The following is a 1,496-nucleotide window of genomic DNA, read 5'->3' as shown; positions in this document are numbered from 1 at the left end:
CCGCCGCCAGCATCTGCCCGAAAGCCGAGGCGGACTCGGACAGCGGAGAAGATCCGCCGGCTCCCGACGCTCCCGCGGCTCCCTCTGCTCCTTCCTCCTCCTCCTCGCCCTCGTCCCCCTCGCCGTCCTGCGCCGGCTCCTCCTCGGAGAGGCGGGAGGCGATCTGCATCTCGAAGATGGTGTCCTCGCAGAAGCTGACGAAGAGCTCCATCTTCTCGGCCTCGCCGCCCTCGTTGACCACGTCGAAGATGAACTGCCGCTTGGACTCCTTCACCTGGGGCATCTCCCACTGGGCCTTGTTGGCGGCGCTGATCTCGAAGTAGAGGCGCTCGATGCGCCGGGCGGCCCCCATGATCTCGATGCGGCCCAGGAAAGGGCGGAAGTACTCGAGGATGCTGGTGGCCTGCTCCAGGAAAGTGCGCAGGCGCTGGTCGTGGGGCACGTGCTCGGACAGGTTGGTGAGGAGCACGGCCACGTTGAAGCCGATGTCGCGGGCGGGCTCCTGGAAGCGCCCGGCGAAGGCCTCCACGTCGATCATCTCATTCTCGTCGGCCTCGGAGCAGGAGAGCAGGAACTGCACCTCGGCCGGCTCGTACTGCTTCTGGCTGTCCATGGCCTTCTGGAAGTCCTTCTTGGAGATGAGGCCCCGCGGGTCGGAGACGTAGTCGCGGAAGGCGTCTGAGGCCACGATGTCGCGCAGCTTGAGGAACATGTCGAAGAACTTGAGGATCATGGTGACGTTGCTGGACGACTCCACCAGCATGTCCACCATCTGCCGGGCGATGGTCCCGTTCACCACGTTGCCTGCGCGGGGAGGAAGGTCGGACGCCCGCGTCAGCCCCGCGGACGAGGACGGTGCCACTGGATAGCGCGGGGACGCTCTGGGTGGCAAGGGACAAGCTGGATCATGAGGGGGACGCCCTGGGTGGCAAGAGGACGTCCTAGGTGACAAGGAGACACCCTGGATGGTGGTAGGACACCCCAGGTGGCAAGTGACACCAGGGATGGCAAGGGGATACCCCAGGTGGCAAGGGGACATCCTGGATCATAAGGGGACACCCTGGGTAGCAAGGGGACACCCTGGGTGGTCAAGGGACAGCCCAGGTGGCAAGGGGACACCCTGGATGGTGGTAGGACACCCCAGGTGGCAAGTAACACCAGGGATGGCAAGGGGATACCCCAGGTGGCAAGGGGACACGCTGGATGGTGATAGGACACCCTGGGTGGCAAGGGGACACCTTGGATAGCTGGGGACACCTCCAGATGGCACGGGGACCCCCCTTCCCATCTTGTGGGAACACCTCAGGCGGCACGGGGAGCCTGGATGACACTGGGACACCCCGGACGGCGAGGGGACGGCGAGGGGACCCCCGGGGGTCTGCACCTTCCAGCAGGGACAGCAGCATGACCACCATGTCCTTCTGCAGGTCCAGCAGCTCCTTGAGCAGCCCGATCTGGCTGGAGTCCTGGGGGACGGGGACAGGGGGGCACAGGGG

General features: G+C 65.7%; 1 protein-coding gene across 1 annotated transcript in view; it reads right to left on the bottom strand.

Moving 5' to 3' along the window:
- LOC112961560 (ryanodine receptor 1-like) overlaps positions 1 to 1,496 on the bottom strand; it is a gene marked incomplete at both ends in the record, with an annotated part of 77,125 nt that overhangs the window by 4,101 nt on the left and 71,528 nt on the right. Inside the window, 2 exon segments of the mRNA XM_026056883.1 lie at positions 5 to 804; positions 1,385 to 1,474. Coding sequence (XP_025912668.1) covers positions 5 to 804; positions 1,385 to 1,474 — 890 coding nt within the window.

Source organism: Apteryx rowi, unplaced genomic scaffold (assembly GCF_003343035.1).
Source record: "Apteryx rowi isolate R43461 unplaced genomic scaffold, aptRow1 scaffold_1334, whole genome shotgun sequence".
NCBI classification, from domain to species: Eukaryota; Metazoa; Chordata; class Aves; order Apterygiformes; family Apterygidae; genus Apteryx; species Apteryx rowi.
This window is presented reverse-complemented; position numbering and strand designations above follow the sequence as displayed.